The sequence below is a fragment of the Macrobrachium nipponense genome, chromosome 5 (assembly GCF_015104395.2).
Source record: "Macrobrachium nipponense isolate FS-2020 chromosome 5, ASM1510439v2, whole genome shotgun sequence".
Taxonomy (NCBI): domain Eukaryota; kingdom Metazoa; phylum Arthropoda; class Malacostraca; order Decapoda; family Palaemonidae; genus Macrobrachium; species Macrobrachium nipponense.
In genome coordinates, this window is record NC_061107.1 from 29,207,554 (window position 1) to 29,225,756 (window position 18,203).

The window sequence follows — 18,203 nt, forward strand, 5'->3', positions numbered from 1 at the left end:
ATAGACTCCTCTCCCAGTCTCAGTAAAACAAACAAGACACTCCCAATCACTCACCAAAATATAAATGCCTTATCCACTCATGATCAATTATGTGGATGTAATGAATGTTTCATTGTTCAGTTTGAATACAATGAAACTTCCAAAATATAACAACAAGCAGCCTCACTAATATGATTAATAATTTTATCAAATTCAAACTAAAACAACAGGAAAATTTAGAAAACACTCCGAAGATTGCATGTGTGTGACCATCTTATTAAACTCGCTCATCGAGTGCTAGAGGCATAGAACATTTATTGGAAAAAATAAAACAAAACAAAAGTCCCAAGGAGCAATTACAAAGAGACTTAACATAAGTCAAATATTAAGAAACCTGCAGCTTTACATGAGTATGCAACCACAAAGTAAGAGGAAGTAATGTTCTGCTTGACAGAGGCCTTCCCCCACAATAACATTCACGCTTATATTATTCAGTGGAACGTAAATGGTTTAAAAACACGATTACAAATAGGAGAAATTCAAAGATTATTAAAACAATATGAACCAATAGCAATATGCTTGCAACATACAAATGAAAATGTCTCGAGAATAGGCAATTATACATTAGCATCACATTCAGTTCCTGATATGAATACATTAGGAACAGCAATTTACGTCAATAACCGAACCATTACTTATGAAAATATATTAATTAATAGTTCTGAATTCCAACTATCTGGAATTAAACTTCATATTAACAACTCTACTTTTAATTTTATGTATATATTTACAACCAACCTTCATGTAATTATGATTTACAAAATCTACCTCAAGTATTACCGAATATACGTGATGATTTTTTAATGGTTGGAGATTTTAATGCCCCACGCCCATTATGGGATTCCTTTTGTAATGAAACAGATTCACATGGTAATAAAATTGAGCATATGATTGACAATCATAATCTTTGCATTTTAAATGATGGAGATATTAGCACTTACTTTTCAAAATCCCATGGAAGTTTTTCATCCATAGACTTAAAGTATTTGCTCACCTAATATAGTGGACAAATTTGATTGGAATGTTTTAGATGATCCATATACCAGTGATCATTTTCCAATTTTAATATCCTGTTTGGGACATACCCCAACACCAACTGTCCCACGATATAATGTAGATAAGGCAGACTGGGACCAGTATAAATTTAAAACCAGCCAGATCCATCCATTTACAGCAGTACAAAGTCATGATGAGACGGTAGATTTCTTCACAAACAATTTGTAATTACAGCTGCTGACGAATCTATTCCTAAGTCAGCTACTAATCCCAAGAAACACTCAGTACCCTGGTGGTCTGACACACTATCCCACCTGATACAAGAAAAACATATTATAGGTAGAAGATTAGAAACCCTGCATAATAGATTTAATGCCATAAGTAAAAGACCTCTAAATTTTGAGAGCACTGCCAAGAAACTAGTAGACATTACCATAGAAATCAGTCTACTAAAACCTCATTACAATCGGATCTCGGCAAGATTCAGAAGGGAAGCCATTAGAGGAAAAATAATGTCATGGCAAAATATGTATCTAGCATATCTGATACAACCTCAATAAGTAAAGTCTGGGAAAATTTTAGGAAAATTAACGGATCTCATATTAGATCTCAGAGACATGCACTAATACATAATGGCCAACCAGTACATGATAGTACTGCAATTTCGAATATTTTAGGGCGTAACATCCAAGCAATAAGTAGTATAAGCATATAGATGATCACTTTCGAACCTCATTAAAGCCCGTGAACGAAGCTGTCCCATTGAATTTTGAAACATTAGAGGATATATATTAATAACCAGATTTTTACAGAGAGGAATTTGAATAGCTTTATCTAATTGTAACTCTTCTGCTCCAGGCCAAGACAACGTGAAAATTTTGAGATGATAAAAAACCTGGCTCTGTTAGCAAAAACATACTTATTGAAGCTTTATAATCATTTATGGGTAAATCACCTGTTCCCAAAAAGCATGGAAAACATGCTATATCATACCAGTCGTCAAACCAGGGAAAGATCCAAGCAATCCAAATAACTATAGACCAATATCCCTGACAGTTGCTTGTGCAAATTGCTAGAAAAAATGGTAACAAATTATAGACTAAATTGGTGCCTACGTAAGAATAAGACTCTGTCTTCAACTCAATTTGGCTCACAATCTGAAAGATCTACTTTAGATTCACTTTCCCATCTAGAAAATTATATACGGAGAGGGTTTGAACGTAAGCAAATTACAGTTGCCATATTCTTTGATATCCAAAAAGCATATGATACGACCTGGAGATACTCAATTTTAAAGTCCTTACACGAAAATGGTTTTAGAGGGCACTTACCAATTTTTATCGAGAATTTTATCCATGAAAGAACTTTTCAAACACGAATAAATAATGTATATTCTGACTCCTTCAATTTAGATTGTGGAGTCCCTCAAGGGAGTGTTTTGAGTGGAACACTTTTTGCTCTAGCTATTAATAACATCGTAAAGCATTAGTTACCACAGGGAGTACAAAATAGCTTGTACGTAGATGATTTTTGCTATATATTATTCTTCAATCAGTCTTCGTCATCTACAAAGAAATTCTTAATAAAGCTATCAAAAACATCCCACAAACTGGTTGACTTTGTCAGTAGGCTTTAAGCTCTCTATAGAGAAAACCCAAGCAATTATGTTCTACAAAAATAGTAAGATGGAAACAGAATCAAGACATAGATCTTAAATTAGGTGATAGCCTCATTCAGTTTAGTAATACTATAAATTTTTAGGCTTGGTATTTGACACTCATCTTAATTGGAAAGCACACATAGCCTTTGTAAAAAATAAATGTAATAGTGCCTTAAATTTGATAAGAAAATTGTCTCATACTACTTGGGGAGCTAAGAGACAAACATTGCTTATGATATATAAAGCACTAGTTTTATCCAAAAATAGAATTATGGAAGTCCAATTTACGGGTGGGTCAGCATCACAAAATACCTTGAAGTCCTTAGACTCTATCCACATTCGATGCTTGAGACTTTGTAGTGGAGCCTTTAAATCTTCTCCAAACACTTCAGTATGTTTGTGAAAGTGGCGAACCCCCCATTATCCTTACATCGTGACCTTGTAACAATGAGAAAGTGCTTTAAAGATAACGTCCACTGATTCCCCCACAAAAAAAAACTATTTGCCATGCGAGATATATTTATTAGTAATCACGAACCACCTTTTCCAATAAGAGCTAAATAGGTTATTGAATCTATTGGTGTTAGAGTAAATATACTCCCACCCTCAAATTCTCCACCTCCATGGATGATGAAAAAAATCAAAGTATGTTCTAACCTTTATCATCTGTCAAAAAAGCAAGATTATACTTCAGATCGCTATAAACAGCATACATTAGAACACATTCGAAGTAAAGGCCCACATAAAGCAATATACACTGATGGATCCAAATCTTCTGCAGGAGTTTGGTTGTGCTGCAGTGTCATCATGCAAAATAATTAAGTCAGAATTCATTGCCAATTGAAGCAACTGTCTTTACTGCTGAGTTAACAGCAATTATATTGGCAATCAATCAAATAAAATTGTCGAATAATAAACTGAATACTAAATTTGTAATATATTCTGACTCAAGAAGCGCAATTGAATCTCTCAAGAGTTATTCACATAAGAACCCTTTAGTAAAGGAAATTAAACAAATCATCAATAAATTATATTCACGTGGGGTTAACATTGAAATATGCTGGATTCCTGCCCATGTTGGAATCCAAGGTAATGAAAAGGCAGATGAAAAGGCCAGTCCTGGGGTAAATTCACCAATTTTTGACAATAAATTGCCTGCTACAGATTATATACTCAGTGAAGCAGTGCATAAAACAAAATGGCAAAATCTGTGGGATAGTGAAGCAAACACCAATAAATTAAAGTGCATCAAACAGAAAGTAGACTTGTGGAATACATCAGTACAAAATGAAAAACGAGCTGAAGTAATATTAACAAGATTACGAATAGGCCACACAAGACTAACTCACGAGTATTTAATGATAACTCCACAAGGGAACATCCCTCATTGCAATGTGCAAATACAATTTTAACAGTCAAGCATATTTTATGTGAATGCCTAATTTTTAATAGAGAAAGAAATTTATATTTAGGCAATAAATCATTATCAGAAATACTATCAGAATCAGATAATTTTTCTTTATATAGAGTATTAATATTTTTAAAAAAGACTAATTTGATTAATAAGATTTAACATATACCATTTTAAATAGATGACTTTTGTCATTTTTATCTATTTCAGTCTTTTATAAGTTCAATTCATATTTTTAATTCCAACCCTCATATATCACTTAACAATCCCCTCATTTATCATTAATTTATTATAATTCATTAACTTCATTCATACCATTCCATTGTTTTAGACATAACATTGTATGAGCGTATTTTTTAAAATAATTTCCTCCCGAATTATTTCGGGCCAGCACTGTAAGAGTCTGGTTAGACTCATTGGGGGCTGGTAAAATCTTCAACTTTATAATAAAATACTCCCACTACTGTTTGTTTATCTCAGCATCACTGGTAGCTAGTAGACAGACAAGGATCAAGAAACGTCATATTTCCGAGAAATTTCCTACATTTGTGATTGCCCATTTAAAAAGAAACAATATAACTTTTTATTTTACATTTTAATGAAAATATACCTTGTAAATCAAATTATATTGCCATCGGCTGGCAACGCCGGGCATTAATGAAAATTGTGGAACAACTGAATGGAATTTATATTATGATTATGAAATAAAAAGAAATAATGTTCATGATTTGAGTATCATAATGGAAATAAAATAATATAAAAGTAATAATGTTGATAATTCGAGTACCAAAATCATAATACATTAACATAAGATTTTTTAATTACATTCCTATATAGGATTGCACCAAAAGGTACCGACGGTGTCTCATGCGAGCAAAATCATTAATTAACTCTTCCAAATCAAAGGACACACCCACAGGAAGCTCCAAGGTATTGTTGATTACGGGGGGGGGGGGGGGGGGGGGGGGGGGGGGGGCGGGGTAGGGGGGCCAAAGCAAATTTGACCAAAACGAGTCGGTCAATGTTGAGGTTTGACCAATTCGAATTCTTTTATTAATGTTTTACCTGCTAGATACTGTGCGGTATTGTAAAAAATCTAAAAGAAAACCCATATTAAACATAAAGTAATTTTTATTGGTCAGAGAATATTGACTACAAAATTGAAAATAATTATGTATACGCAGGATGAATGAATAATGTTATGACGTCTGAGTCTCTGACAAGAAGAAAAATAAATACAATACTTTTGCCTTAATATCATTCTGCTTTCTTGATACAAATAGTTTAACATCAACATTAATAAAATAAGATTGGATTCATGCAGTGAATTCAAATTAAATCTTAATAGTGATATTTTCATAAGCTGAATAAATTCTGGCGTTTTATCTACACACACACACACACACACACACACACAACACACATATATATATATATATATATATATAATATAATATATATATATATATATATATATATATATATATATATATATATATTATATATATATATATATATATATATACATATATATATATATGTGTGTGTGGGGGGCAGTTGCCCCGCCCCAGCTGCCTCTAAATGACGTCCCTGCAGTCTCTCTCTGCCAGAATACCACAATATTGTTTTTCCTGAGGGCTCTATACTACAGCTGAAATTAGAAACTAAGATAAGCAATTCAAATTAGTTTCCCACTGACCTAGACTTAAAATTTTGAAGAATATCAAGAGTATGTTTGTAAAAAAGCAAACTTGTTTGAATAAAGTATGGTATTCTTCAGATTACAAGAGTCGGAAATTCTCTCTCTCTCTCTCTCTCTCTCTCTCTCTCTCTCTCTCTCTAACATGGTTTATATTTTTGTTCAGTTCACACATCGTATTCACTTGTATTCAGCCTCGTGTTTTAATATGAATGTAAAAGCCTGCAAATCTTGAGGCTTTTATATGGCTCAGCCATATTCCATGACAACGCTTTGGTTACTTTAAGTAATGATCGTGAATGTTGTGCCAGTGTATCAAAATGTTCATAGTAGTGCTTAAGAAAATTAGGAGCATAAAACGTCGAACTTTGGTACTAAAATCCATGAACATCCACTAGACAAAGAGATTTCCTTATCGCCTAGAACATCAGAAAAAGAAATGTTTGGCAACCGCATGCAATAAACATTGCCGTCGAAGTGTTGCCACTGACATCTGGTTTCCCACAGGGGATGTAGCTCAAATGGTAGAGCGCTCGCTTAGCATGTGAGAGGTACGGGGATCGATACCCCGCATCTCCAGGAAGACTTTTGCTTGCAAGATAACATTTAACTTAAATTAGGCCATTATTGCGATTTGTGAAAGGTGAAGAATATGTTTATATGAGGCTGGATGTAAGAATAAATCACATACATAGCGAGAGGCAGTCACGCTGATAAATGTTCCATTGTTTTCAATCAATAACTCAAGGGGTATGTATCTCTAATATTAAAATAAATGATTTAGATAAACTAACGTACTTCAACGTCAATTTTTATTATTAATTCATTTTTTTATTGCTTATAGTCAACATATTAAACTTGCAATTCACCAGCACTCATCCTTTTATTATTGCAAAATTTAACATGCATATTCACCATGTCTAACTGCAAAGCCTGATTGAAGCTTCAGTTTTACTAATAAATCTCAATCTTAGGAGCAAAACATATCCTGGAGATGCGGGGTATCGATCCCCGTACCTCTCACATGCTAAGCGAGCGCTCTACCATTTGAGCTACATCCCCTGTGGGAACACAGGGGACAGACAGAGAGCAATTTGACAGTGCTGTCTGTTGCACACGTGCCACATCTCTCTCTCACAGTGATCACATTCTCATGATGAATATTCACTAGAAGCAGGATATAATATGGGTTCTCTTAGCTCTATTTTTATAAGTTTAATGAAGCATTTTGAATAGAATTATTTTTCAGGAGCAACATAACACTGTGCGCACACACACACACACACACACACACACACACATATATATATATATATATATATATATATATATATATATATATATATATATATATATATATATATATATTATATATATATATATATATATATATATATATATATATATATATATGCAGTGTTATGTTGCTGACTTCTAGTGAAAATCATCATGAGGGTGTGATCACTGTGTGAGAGAGAGATGTGGCACATGTGTAACACTGTCAAATTGCTCTCTGTCTGTCCCCAGTGCTCCCACAGGGGATGTAGCTCAAATGGTAGAGTGCTTGCTTAGCATGTGAGAGGTATGGGGATCGATACCCCGCATCTCCAGGATATGTTTTGCTCCAAAGATTGAGGTTTATTAGTAAAACTGTAGCTTCAATCAGGCTTTGAAGTTAGCCATGGTGAATATATGTATGTTAAATTTTGCAGTAATAAAAGGATGAGTGCTGGTGGATTGTAAGCTTAATAGGTTGATTATAAACACAATAAAAAAAATAGGAATTGATAATAAAAAGCAAGGTTGAAGTAAGTTAGTTTATCCAAATCTTTTATTCTACTATTAGAGTTACATGCTTATTGAGGTATTGATTGAAGACAATGGAACATTTATCACTGTGACTGCCTCTCACTATATATGTGACTCATTCCTACAGTCAGCCTCATTTAAATATCTTCCCAACCTTTCACAAATCGCAATATCAGCCTTATTCAAAGTCCTGTTATGTTGCAAGCAAAAGTCAGTTTGGAGATGCGGGGTATCGATCCCCGTACCTCTCACATGCTAAGCGAGCGCTCTACCATTTGAGCTACATCCCCTGTGGGAACACAGGGGACAGACACTCGAGAGCATCTCTCTTTCACACAGCGAGCATTTTGAAAGACTGCATAATACTTATAAGAGCAAAGGTAAGAGAACCCATGTTGTTTCCCACTTCTAGTAAGAATCATCATGAGGAAGTGATCACTGTGTGAAAGGAGATGTGGCACATGTGCAACGGACAGCACTGTCTGTCCCCAGTGTTCCCACAGGGGATGTAGCTCAAATGGTAGAGCGCTCGCTTAGCATGTGAGAGGTACGGGGATCGATACCCCGCATCTCCAAAGTTAACTTTTCCTTGCAAGGATTTTTAAATTAAGCTGGTATTATGATTTGTGAAAGGTGGGGAAGATGTTTAAATGAAGTTGAATGTGAAAGTGAGTCACAGACACACATGTACACACATATTATATATATATATAATATGTGTGTGTGTTTGTTTGTGTGTGTACACGTTTGTCCATTTGTAAATATAGATTTATATATATAAAAGATTATATGTGTGTGTGTGTGTTGTGTGTTTGTTCGTGTGTGTACATGTTTTGGCCGATTTGCTTTAAATATAGATTTAGTGAATTAACAAATAACCGCTTTTCCATTTTAATTAATTTTTAAAGAGAATCTGTTCATATGCTAGATAACATTACAGAAGCAGAAAAATGTTATATTATATATATTATATATATCTATATATATATATATATATATATATATGTGTGTGTGTGTGTGTGTGATCAATTAACATGTGCCCTGCAAAAGGGTTTATAAAACCCAAATGGAATTGAGACCATTCACAGGATAATGAACTTTGTTACTCAATTTTTCACGTTGTTGCTCTAAGTGAAAACATAGAAGTACAACGTAACTTACTGACATTGTCAGTTTAACCAACATATCTATTTATATAACTACTCCAATGGTATAAAAATTGAATCTGGAGATGCGGGGTATCGATCCCCGTACCTCTCACATGCTAAGCGAGCGCTCTACCATTTGAGCTACATCCCCATGTGCAGTAATGGTGAAAACCTTTAAGGCAATGGTGTCTCGTCCGGTTGCCAAATGTTTCTGCAACGCATGAACTTTTCCTTTTTTATCATTATATAATTGTTCTCATATTTTCAAAACTCATTTTGTCTACCTATCACCAATTCAATATGGCTATTTTATTTGTGCCACCATTTAATGATATACATTATATATAGCAACTAAACTGAACTTTATTGGTGTATACTGGCAACTTTCAACATTGGCCGTCATCGCTGCTCATTCAGGTAACAGGCTGTATATGTCTTTTAAAGTTATATACCTGTTCAGTATCTTCTAAAATCAGTATCTTTCATATTTGCAATGAAACGCGTCGCTTACTAAAAGTAAATACGGTTTGTTGAAGGGAGCCAAAGCTGCTTTTTAGTGAAGGTCGGAGAGAGAGAGAGAGAGAGAGAAAGTTATCGCGGGTCTTAAGATGCCCTTTCATCGTGTCGCTACCTTCTTGTAATTTTTATTGCAATTGTGTGAATCGTGAGTTGGGTTTTCTTGTGATTTTCTACTTTTTTTAAAGTTCACTGAGTAACTTCTGCCTTTACCTGCCGAGAGCGACCAGATTGGACTGTGGTACTACAGTTTCCCTGAGGAAGTCGGCAATTAGAACCTCAAAAGTTCAAGCGAAACTGCAATGCATTATTGCTGCCTTAAAATCATTCATCATGTATTCTAAATCTAATCATTTCTCTGAATTTTTACCTATTCGTTTATTATCATTTTCTTTTGATAACTGATCTCTTATTACCTTTTATAACCCTTAAATTCCAATCAATGGCTCGGTAATCTTTTTCCATATGAATATGGTTTATTTTCTATAATAATAATAATACTGATAATAATACTAATGTAGATCACAGGAACTGTAAACGTTACAGGTCTTATTTCTTCGGAATATTTGCAGGATGTATAATAATCAAACTTAAGAGTTCAATGAAAGAAACAGGGGTCAGCTTCATCCCGGGATCATGAATTCGAATAAAGGCAGGTTTTTGTGGGTGACATATTTGATGCTCTCCAGTTTACTATAAGTCCTCAATTCGTAATCTCCTCCATGACCGGACCATTTTAGCCTTTCACTCACTTCTGTTGCTTTTAGTTTTCTGTAAAAAAAAAAAAAAAAAAAAAAAAACTATTGTGCCGTCTTTGTCTGCCCGTCCACCCTCGGATCTTAAGAACTACTAAGATTAGAGGGCTGCAAATTGATACGTTGATCATCCACCCTCCAATCATCAAACATACCAAATTGCAGCCCTCTAGCCTCTGTAGTTTTGAATTTATTTGAGGTTAAAGTTAGCCTCAGTCATAGGCTACTTCTGGCAGCGCCATAGGTACCAACAACTTATACCACAACCAGACCGTGGCTGAGTTTCATGGGCCGCGGTGAAGAGTTTAATGGGCAGTGGCTGAGGTCACCACCAGACAGAAAACTCGATTGCGCCTAAGAAACTTCGGAAAATTTTTGGTTTATTATTTGCTCATGTTTCAGATAAAATTTTTCTTTTCCTTCTCTAAATATCTGCAGGGTCGCTAAACCTTTATCATCTTGACAAAATATGATCGAGCTTTTTATTTTTCAACGCCAGAGATTTTTAATGATTGTTTTGTGGATCTTGATGCCGATGATAAGTTTAAGTAAAGCTTCGCTCCTTTATTGAGCAGTGGCTTTTGGCATAAACTTTTATGATTTATCTCTCAACTACTATCCATTTAGTTTTTCACTAATTGCCTCTCTCTCTCTCTCATTTCATTTAAAGACATTATGATGTTATATTTTGAAACTTTGTTAAGCAAGAATGTTCATGGCGTGGTTCACAGAAAGTAACTGCCTTCTAATAAATAACAAATTTTATTATGCCGCATACTTTTCATTTCTGGGGAATACTTCATGAGACATTTTGATTCCTTATTTTACGTAAATAGGTAGGAAAAGGCAGTTAAGATATTCATTATATTCTATGATACTTTAACAAAGACAATTATTATTTTCCTCTTTAACATATATATATATATTATATATATATATATATATATATATTATATATATATATATATATATATATAGCCTAATATTAAAATCTGTAATATTCTTTCAGAGTAACTGAACACACTTTAGACGATAACATACACACAGTCTAGATAGTACATGAGATAACATGATAAAAATGATAATCGACAATACCCAGACAGTTGCTGAAGAAATTTTAAAAATAGTATTCATAATAATGGTAATGACAGTACGTTTTCTGCATAAATAGTAAACATCCCCTACTTATAGATCTAGAGTTGGAAACCTCTGACTCTCACAGTCCAATAGAACTGTGGATATTTCGCTCCCTACTTTGGGTTTTATCATTTTCTATGACTAGTACGTTAAATTTTCATGAAAGAAGTTTACTTCTCAGCCCAAAAGGCTTTACAAATATGCTAGAAATGCTGATAGGAATACTTTATCATGGTAATTAATTTAGCTTTCTAATGCTACAAATCTTCTCTCAACCCTAAATAGGACAACACAATATCACATGAAGTCAATCAGTAAGTTTTTCTTGTGGAGGCGCTCAAGCCAACGAGGATGAGGACAGTTGACAGCCTAGCCAAAGAACGTAAACCTCAATGCAATGGTTTGTAGAGTTTCTGAAGCCAGAGGCTCTCTGGTTTAGTGTCGCAAGGAACCGGCGTTGGCGTAATCGTGGACCTTCTCGTAGTTGTTGGATTCACGAGAACCTGAATATCAAGCAGATACGGTGAAAGCATTACATGGTGACCTAATAATAACGAATACGTTCGTAATATTTGCTGCAACCTGAAGAACTGGGAAAAAAAAAACCTTCATGCATTTTGGGAGAAAGCATCTCATTCAATTCACCAACAGTATTAGCAAGTAAAATGGAGATGCGATGATTATTTCTCTTTTGTGTTGCAATTTATATTCGGTAGACAAGGAAAACCCTGTATTACTATAAATTCTTTTCATGTTTTAGTGAGAGGGAAACTATTGTTGAGGAAATATAAATCACTTGAACTATAATCAAATTCTTTTCACATTCTAATACCATATTTCAACAATTCGGTCCATTTTTCATAAGAGATTATATATATATATATATATATATATATATATATATATATATATATATGTATATATATGTGTGTGTGTGTGTGTGTGTGTGTATATATATATATATATATATATATATATATATATATATATAAATATCGAAAATATTTACCCAAATAAGCTACAACTTGTAACGTTCAAATCTTCTAATCCACGCACCTAGCTACACCCTCACTCACACACGTATATGAACGAGCAGTACTTTCTCAATGTGTATACATAAATTGCACATCAATTGCACATCCTTACTTGATATGTCAGACTCGTTTCCATAGTGTGCTCTTCCCATCTTGGCACAGGACAGGATGTAGTCAGGATCATCGTAAATGTGGTGTTCGAGGGAGTTGGTTGGGGAACCGTGGCGATTCTGTGTGTAATGAGGAAATCTCTAATTAACATTAATGACAATATCCTAAGTAACCATTAAGAAATAGATTTGGTTTCATTACATGAAGAGGTAAGAACAGACTCTTAAATTGGTTTTATCTATGATCATAAGTTCAAGTACAGGCGTATTCGTGAATTTTGTGTAACCGTGTAATTCATGTTATTTACTCTAGTAATAGTATGCAGTATGCACTCGAGGCTTGACGTGTCAAATGCAAAGAAACCGCGTTCTCCTGGTTAAGCGTCTATGGTGAACTGTTTCCTCCCTTGTAGAAGGTATGCGCCTGTCTTAGTTGATGTTTTACACGTTGCCTTAACAATAAACTGAGTTTTCGCACTTCTACCATACTGTAACAGTAGAGAACCAATAGTTGTGACCAAGGCCCTTCAAATGTAGAGTATTGGTATATGAAGAACCTTGGCTGTGACCTTTTAAAAGTTCACCATATTATCAATGCACGTGGTTGTCATCGTACCATCTTGTATAGAATAATAAAATAAACAATGTACTTCAATAAATTGAAAATTAAAATGTCAGATTGTATTTAAATATAATGAAAATATTGAAGAAGTTTACAATGTAGGCCAAGCCCATAACTCATATTATGGGAACACCATAGGCCTAGTCCAGTTGCACAAAGTAGGTCTGCACAAGAAGAGTTTTGTGGGCTATTTATTGCCCAAGTGAGAAGCATGAAAGCATTATAACCGCCAAGTATATAGAAAAAATTGAGACCACGTACAGTGTGAGGTCATTTGAATAAATAGTCATGTTTTCATCATAAGTCATATCGAAGTTAATTTACTGCAAGACAAATTTTTGCTGAAATGTCATTTGTCACATATTTCGTCATTATCACGTCTCATTTTTCTAAACCTATTCTTGCTTGCCTATATATACCTATTAATCCACCATCCATTTTGGCATGTATTAAAAGTGGAGTATGGCCATAACTGATTTTTGCAGTAATGCAAATCATGAGGAAAAAAGATTCAAGAACTTGAGTGCCGTAAGAACGTAATCATAAATCAGCAGAGATCCATGGACGAACAAAGGACATTATTTATTTATTAATATATATCGGCTATTGGCGGCGGCAAATAACTTGAAGCATTTGATATTTTTAGAATTATGTTTTTCCGGCCAATGGAACGTGTTTACTTATTTTGGCAATGTGACAAATTTCTCTTCCTGAAGATTTAAAGACTCGAAGGGAACAAGCCTATGCATCAGTATATTTACCACAACTTTCCAGACGTCGCATTTTTCGTGTGCGAAAATTTAACTTACGGAATTTTGTCTAGGATTTTTATCAGTTCATTATTCCCTATCACATTTATAACTTACATGAACATTTTTTTCCTCTCTCTCTTTAGGTGAAAGGATGACTGAGATTTCGGTCATGACCAGTGATAACGACCAATGGTCGATGTCAAACAATCGTCACTTTAAATTTCTAACGTTTACAGGAAACATCAATTGCCCATCTTACGTAAGACAAAGTACGCGGTATACTACTTCTTGATCTTCTGTGGTGACATAATTTCATTTTTCGATGTGGTTCGGATCCCTCAATAAGCTGTTGGTTCCCCATTGCTAAGAACCAATTGGTTTGGTTCCTAGCCACGTAAAAACCTCTAATCCTTCTGGCCAGCCCTAGGAGAGCTATTAATCAGCTCAGTGGTTTGGTTAAACTAAGATATACTTAACTTTACTGAGTTCTTGATCTACAACTTACCGCCGAGCGATCATAACTCTTGGTCGACTTTGTAGAGAAGTCGGTGCGAGGGGCTACATACATGTCAGTGTCCATGCTCCTGGTTGACTGGAGTTTCTTGTGCTGAACCATTTCTTCACTTTGTCCAAATTCATCCTTCCGCTGGCGGGAGGATGAAAGGCCTGCTGGAAAAGAGAGAGAGAGAGATTGGTATTACACTCTCAGGATCATGTTAAATCGACAAGTCATACTGGACAGCCAGACTGACCATCCTTCCCTGATCAGCCATTGTTTTTATCTAATTCCCATTTCTATCGAAATGGAAAACAGCCATTATTTCAACAGAAGGCCACGGATAGCTAACTTACAAAGATGATGTGTGCGTAGGTTCTTTCTGGCCAGGATGCAGGTGATGGCTATCATGAGGCAGAGGATAAGGAGCACTCCACCGCTGATGCTCCAAAGGAGTGCTTGTACAACGATGACTTGTTTCTTTGAAAGGAAGGAAGACAGGTGGGGTTAAGGATTATGTTAGCACGCGATCGCGTTGAATCGTTCTCATTTTTTGTGCACATTTCAGATTCTAGTAATCAAGGTAAATGTAACAATGAACTCGACGAAAAGAGACGTTTCTTCGCTAATTCAAAACAAGTACAATCAGGTAACACTTGAAAATGAATTGTGAGGCCTTTCAAGAACAGGCCATGCCATTTTATGTACAAATTTATTTTCCCCATTAAGTATATATTTTTATTTGTGGGGTTTCTTATGCCCATCATTAATTTGGATTTTGGAAAAAGCAACTTATCAATTTTGCATTGGAAAAATTATTAGATATCTTTGTTGTAGGTATAGCAAATTTTATTGCAATTTATTTTATATTTCAGTTCGTCACTCTGCCATTTTGTTCTTATTTGCTTTTCAAACCATACTGCGTGACAGTAAAGGGAAACAATTGTATTGAAGTAAAGTAACGTTACGCAGACCTTTCACTAGAGATGGGTGCACCGTGGCCATGGTCTAAGAAGGGTACTATTTGGGTATTATTCTTGCTACCAATTAAGGCACCGTCTCTCCCTAATATGTGTGCCCTTGTTCGATTTTTTACTTTCATTGGTGATTGATGTTCATAGCATGCTCCTGTTTGTCTTACAAAAACAAAGAAATGCTCTGGCACATCATGGTTTGATCTATAATTCATTATGTAATATTTCTTAACATTTCATACAAATTTAGCACTGATCTTGATGACATGTTTAGTCCTCGCTGAACTGATAATAATTATCTATCATATACACAAACATTCATTGATTCATCAGTATTTATCATTTCCTTCAAAACAGAATTTTCATTTTGCAACTGTAGACCCTAAGCATTCCGTGACTTTTTTTCTTATTGTAAGGCGTCTTGGAATTGAATAGTAAATCAAACAACGTAATGAATTTACTTGTTCTAGCCCAATCTTTACAGATTTGGCAGTTGATTCAGAGATTAACTGAACTGCTAATTTAACATTCAACCTTTTTGCTTTTGAAACATTAAAATGATTGACAGTCATATTGAACACTCAATGTTATGAATAAATCTCTTCTGACCTCTCTCTCTATACAGCTCGCAACTCCCGGCTGGTGGAGACGTAATTTCCTGTATTTCGATCTGAATTGGAGTTACACCCATACAGTGCTCAAATATTCGGTATAGTTCTACACTGACTATGACCAAAATACACGTGAATAGAAAATATAAAATCACGAATTCATTTCTACACCACTTCCTTTCTGCGATACCTTCTATATGACTGACTGACTGACAGGCAAATGGGCCATCCGCTCGCAGCGTGACGTTATGCGCGAACTTTGTCGAATTTTGGGTCAGTTATGAACAGACCTTCTCCTTCTTAGACCCTGACCGTGGCCCTGGTGTTACATGGCGAAAAATAAATGTAGATGTACTACGCATTTAACAAGTTGATTAAACTTCCTTTTTATGAATGGAAATGAAGCATTAAAATTATACTTAATCATTTGTTTTAACAATAAACCATATTTTGTTCTTTCATGAAGTATTTATTTTAAGGAATGTCTGATTCAAACAGCGGGTTCCAACTGTTCGGATATAATTCACAACTACTATGAAACAGTTGTTTTCCAACGAGTATTTAAGAACACTAAAATAATAGTGATGAGATATATAGCTTCATTCTTTATTATGACTGGTTATAAATGAATAAGATAAAATGTAGAATATGACAAGGGAGCCCTAAGCTGGTGCATAATCCAGTTATGCTAGTCACGGCACGGGTATTGTTACTCAAAGGACTTTCTGACTCAAAGCATGTTTTAAGCCGCTTATGGTTCAAGAGCCCCGAAGATGATGCCGATGCGAAATAACAAGTGAGGACATAACCTTTCAAAGTATTTTCCGTAATAATAAAACGATAAAAAGAAGACATTAAGAGGCTCACCTCCGTCAAGTTCATTTTTCTTAGCTCAAGTGAAGTAGATTCCCAGCCCTGACCGAAGTCGTTCAACAGGCTTCCTGAGATAATATTCACTATGCAAAGACTATTGAATAACTACACGTATCTGCAATGGCAAAATACAAAAATATTAGGGAAAAGTAAAGTTAATCAGAGGAAAATATGTTTCCTTCCGAAAATAATATTGTCAACGAAAGTCTACAAAATTTAACTTGCTGCAAGAAAACTGACCAGTAAATTTGAACGCGTAGGCCTAACATCAAAACGAAAATGTACAGTATCTTTGAAATCGTCTAGGTCGATAGTAACGGCACCCGCAACTATAATTAAAGTCATTTATGATGAATCTGTGAGATATGGATGGACCCTGAAGAAGGGTATAAATTGGATAACTCGCTAAATTTACGTCAGGCTGTAGCAAATCTGAAAATGGCTTGTCTACCATGTTGCCAAAGAACGCGCGAGAAGCGGAATTCCAAAATTCCAGAGGCACTAATGAGCACTCACCTCGGGAGACATCTCCTGAAGGTCTGAAGAGCAAAAGGAGATTGTGAGACTATCTCAGCAGCGGCTCTGAAGCAGATAAGTGACGATGGCAAAGAAATCACAGCTTTGGACACGAAGTAATTACGCCATTGCGAACGCAGCGAACAAGGGTCTTTTTCACTCGCTATTAAACTTCCGGGTCGTGTTCAGGATGTGGGATCGAAAATATTTGGAATTTCGAAGGAGCCAAAAAAAAAATAGAATTATATATATATATATATTATATATATATATATATATATATATATGATATATATATATATATATATATATATATATATATATATATATATATATATATATATATATATATATATATATATATATATATATATATATATATATATATATATGTGTGTGTGTGTGTGTGTGTGTGTCATAATAGAAAATTATTTTTTTTAATCTTCGCATACAGAATTTTCTAAATTAACTCCTTTAATTTGATAAACGTTCTTTTCGGATTAGAGTAATGATTGTTTCGTGGACATTGGAAAAAGTCCAATATAACTAAAAAAAAAAAATCCTTGTTCTCCCCTCATATTTTTTGACACGATTGTGATGGGTCACATAAAGGGTGAATTACCATGATCCAATGTTTACTGATAATAAAGGAAGCACCTCGTGGAACCATCCTCTATGAAGGGAAAGGTTCCTAGTGAGTGAACATATAATATTGTGTGTGTCTTTTTTTGTATTTTTAGCAAAAGCAACTTCAGAAAAATGATTAAAATACAAATATGTTAGTATCGTTATATCTCTGTTTTTGTTCTTGTAGTCTCAGGTTTCTGGTCGGATATAAAACAAACCGGATGTTATGAAGTTCCAAGTCAGAAATGCTCCTTCCCATTATCTGTTTCCCCGTGTTAGCTAAAGATAGATCATTTCTTTATCATGGTGTATAAATATGTATATTTTATTAAAAGAATGAAACACTTCTCCATACATATACGTATGTATACATGTATATTTTCACTTTTATAAACCGTACTTGTATGGAAAGTAAAAA

At 34.6% G+C, this 18,203-nt stretch overlaps 1 protein-coding gene and 5 non-coding genes across 7 annotated transcripts; 2 read left to right on the forward strand and 4 right to left on the reverse strand.

Annotated features, from left to right (window-relative positions):
- Positions 1–6,311: 6,311 nt before the first annotated feature.
- Positions 6,312–6,384, forward strand: Trnaa-agc (transfer RNA alanine (anticodon AGC)). The gene has a single exon. It is a non-coding gene; the product is annotated as a tRNA-Ala (tRNA).
- A 410-nt stretch (positions 6,385–6,794) lies between these two features.
- Trnaa-agc (transfer RNA alanine (anticodon AGC)) lies at positions 6,795–6,867 on the reverse strand. Its single transcript has one exon. It is a non-coding gene; the product is annotated as a tRNA-Ala (tRNA).
- Positions 6,868–7,831: 964 nt separating this feature from the next.
- Positions 7,832–7,904, reverse strand: Trnaa-agc (transfer RNA alanine (anticodon AGC)). The gene has a single exon. It is a non-coding gene; the product is annotated as a tRNA-Ala (tRNA).
- Positions 7,905–8,116: 212 nt separating this feature from the next.
- Positions 8,117–8,189, forward strand: Trnaa-agc (transfer RNA alanine (anticodon AGC)). Its single transcript has one exon. It is a non-coding gene; the product is annotated as a tRNA-Ala (tRNA).
- A 651-nt stretch (positions 8,190–8,840) lies between these two features.
- On the reverse strand, positions 8,841–8,913 carry Trnaa-agc (transfer RNA alanine (anticodon AGC)). The gene has a single exon. It is a non-coding gene; the product is annotated as a tRNA-Ala (tRNA).
- Positions 8,914–11,016: 2,103 nt separating this feature from the next.
- On the reverse strand, positions 11,017–17,279 carry LOC135215073 (uncharacterized). 2 transcript variants are annotated; one of them, XM_064249555.1, is made up of 6 exons: positions 17,159–17,279; positions 16,637–16,757; positions 14,541–14,664; positions 14,194–14,354; positions 12,317–12,434; positions 11,017–11,673 (listed from the first exon to the last, which is right to left on the reverse strand). In XM_064249555.1, exons 2-6 carry the CDS (start codon positions 16,649–16,651, stop codon positions 11,606–11,608), a joined length of 486 nt encoding a protein of 161 aa, XP_064105625.1. In that variant the 5' UTR covers positions 16,652–16,757; positions 17,159–17,279; the 3' UTR covers positions 11,017–11,605. The 2 variants fall into 2 exon arrangements, with proteins under 2 accessions (XP_064105625.1, XP_064105624.1); XM_064249554.1 differs by having other exon boundaries at positions 14,194–14,357; positions 17,159–17,267.
- Between the last annotated feature and the right edge of the window lie 924 nt (positions 17,280–18,203).